At 40.2% G+C, this 2,083-nt stretch overlaps 1 protein-coding gene across 1 annotated transcript; it reads right to left on the reverse strand.

Moving 5' to 3' along the window:
* Window positions 1-253: 253 nt before the first annotated feature.
* LOC145121280 (uncharacterized) lies at window positions 254-967 on the reverse strand. Its single transcript, XM_079057056.1, has one exon. The coding sequence runs from the start codon at window positions 965-967 to the stop codon at window positions 254-256; it is 714 nt and encodes a 237-aa protein (XP_078913182.1).
* Window positions 968-2,083: the final 1,116 nt, after the last annotated feature.

A 2,083-nucleotide genomic window follows, 5' to 3' on the forward strand; every position in this document is an offset into this window, starting at 1 on the left:
AAGACTTCAAATTTCGTGTACGCTGTTCTTAATTGACTTAAAATTTTCTTAATTTGTTTCAATCAAACAGATTTTAATCGATTTCATCGAAGAAAACTGCTTAACAAGGCAGAGATGCATGATTGTTGTATGCTTAAATTATTGAGATTATAGATGGGAATTTATGTTGAATTAGAAAGGAAAGAAATCATATGAAATACAATCACAGAAAATGTAACATACATTAATTTTTGTAATTTGTTGAGAAGATGATTTATGCAACAGCGACAGATTTGGGAGGTTTTGAATTAAGGATGCCTTTAACTGGACTTGGAAAGTACCATCCTTTTCGTTTCGACGGCGACGGACCAAAGGCGCTACTGGCTCCGACAGCTACTGATCTAGATCGCTTCATCATCGAGAAATCATCCACCGCCGGTGAATCATGGAACTTATTCGATTCATCCTCCATTCCTTCGCCGTGTACGTCGCATTTTTTACTCTTATTAGTCGTAAACACAGACCAGAAATTAATCTTACTCCGGCTAACTTTAGGCAGAGCTTTATTGTTTTCCGGAGCTATCTCAGCATCGCGTGATTCGCATCCGGCGACTGGACCCCCAACGAACCTAGATCTCGAACGGAGGAAAGGAACAGCTACAGATCGCGATTTCCGCAACGACGGTTCGGTTTCGAGGTTATTTGACAAGCGGACTGCGTCGGCGTTGGCAGTACACGGTGGAGCGTAATCGCGACGACTTCCGCCTCGGGAGAAGGCGAACAGGGAAAACGAATTGGAAGATGAGGAAGAAGAGGAGGAGGAATCGACCGGAGGTGGACAAGAGGAACAGGGGAGAGCGGTGGCGCATTCAGGGCAAAGTGTAACGAGACGTTCCCGGAGACATTTTGGACATATTCCACTCTTTCTTCTCCTCGACGGATGTTTGGGACACTTCCATACTTCTGCTTCATCCACGTAAAGGGCCATAATTGAGTGCTTCAAAATCAACCGTTAGGGTTTTTCCGGTGGGCCTGTTTGCAACTGCTCCTGATTCTCTTTCTTCCTCTCTCTCTCTCTCTCTCTCTAGGAATTGTGTTGATTCTGCGGAGGGTGAGAGGTGCTTAAAAAGGAGTGCAGAGGGAGGGGCGAAGGTGCTAATCGTGGTTTATTTTATAGTATTTAGTTATTTAGCAACACTTGGTGGACTTATAAATATGGGGACATGCATTTTTTGTACATAAATCCAAACTAAACATTCGTTGCTTATAAAATGTGTCTATATTAGTCATTTGAAATAATAGAATATGAAATATGGGTTAAAAAGGGTTACATGTGTTAGAGGTTATTAATGTACATATAAGTTAACTTTTGGTTTTCTTTTGAATAAGATCACATGCCACAAAGCTTGTACGTCACACTCATTGAAGATTGGTAACAGAAATGAATATTTAGGGGTAGGGGTCGTTCATCCTCCTTCGTAGACTAGCATCTGATCTATTGAACATGCCCCTTCATTTTCTTTTCAAAAATCGATATGTGTTGATTACTTCACCACATAATATGTTGACATGTATAATAATGATGCACCCACCACCTGGACCCAAGTAAACTAGGGCTACGGGCTACCCTAAGCCTAAAGTTTCAAAGCACATGCTTATTGTTGACCATGAGGCCCTCCGAAATACATATTACGGAGGGTTTCGTTGTCCACCGTGGCATGAACCACGACCATGAATGCTATCTCGGCTTTCTTTTCATTGTCGTGGAGAATTGTGGTGGACAGGACGGTAGACCATGGTCAATCACAATGAAGGGTAAAAATTGATCGTTGAACGGTCAAAAATGTATATTTTTTTTTTCATTTTTAAACATTTACCTACAAATACACCCTGCTACTACAATATTTTCAAATCATTCTTCTCCTTTATATTCCGTAAAATATCACATAGATGAATATTTCTACAAATTATGATTCAGATGATGATGAAGAATTTATTTCAACATTTTTTAATGTTGTGCAACACATATACGATGAAGAGCGTACATATGTTATGCATACAAGAACGATTGCCAATCGAGATTATCAAGCCGCACATAAACTTT

The sequence above is a fragment of the Lactuca virosa genome, chromosome 6 (assembly GCF_052849685.1).
Source record: "Lactuca virosa cultivar CGN04683 chromosome 6, Lactuca_virosa_CGN04683_v6, whole genome shotgun sequence".
Taxonomy (NCBI): Eukaryota; Viridiplantae; Streptophyta; class Magnoliopsida; order Asterales; family Asteraceae; genus Lactuca; species Lactuca virosa.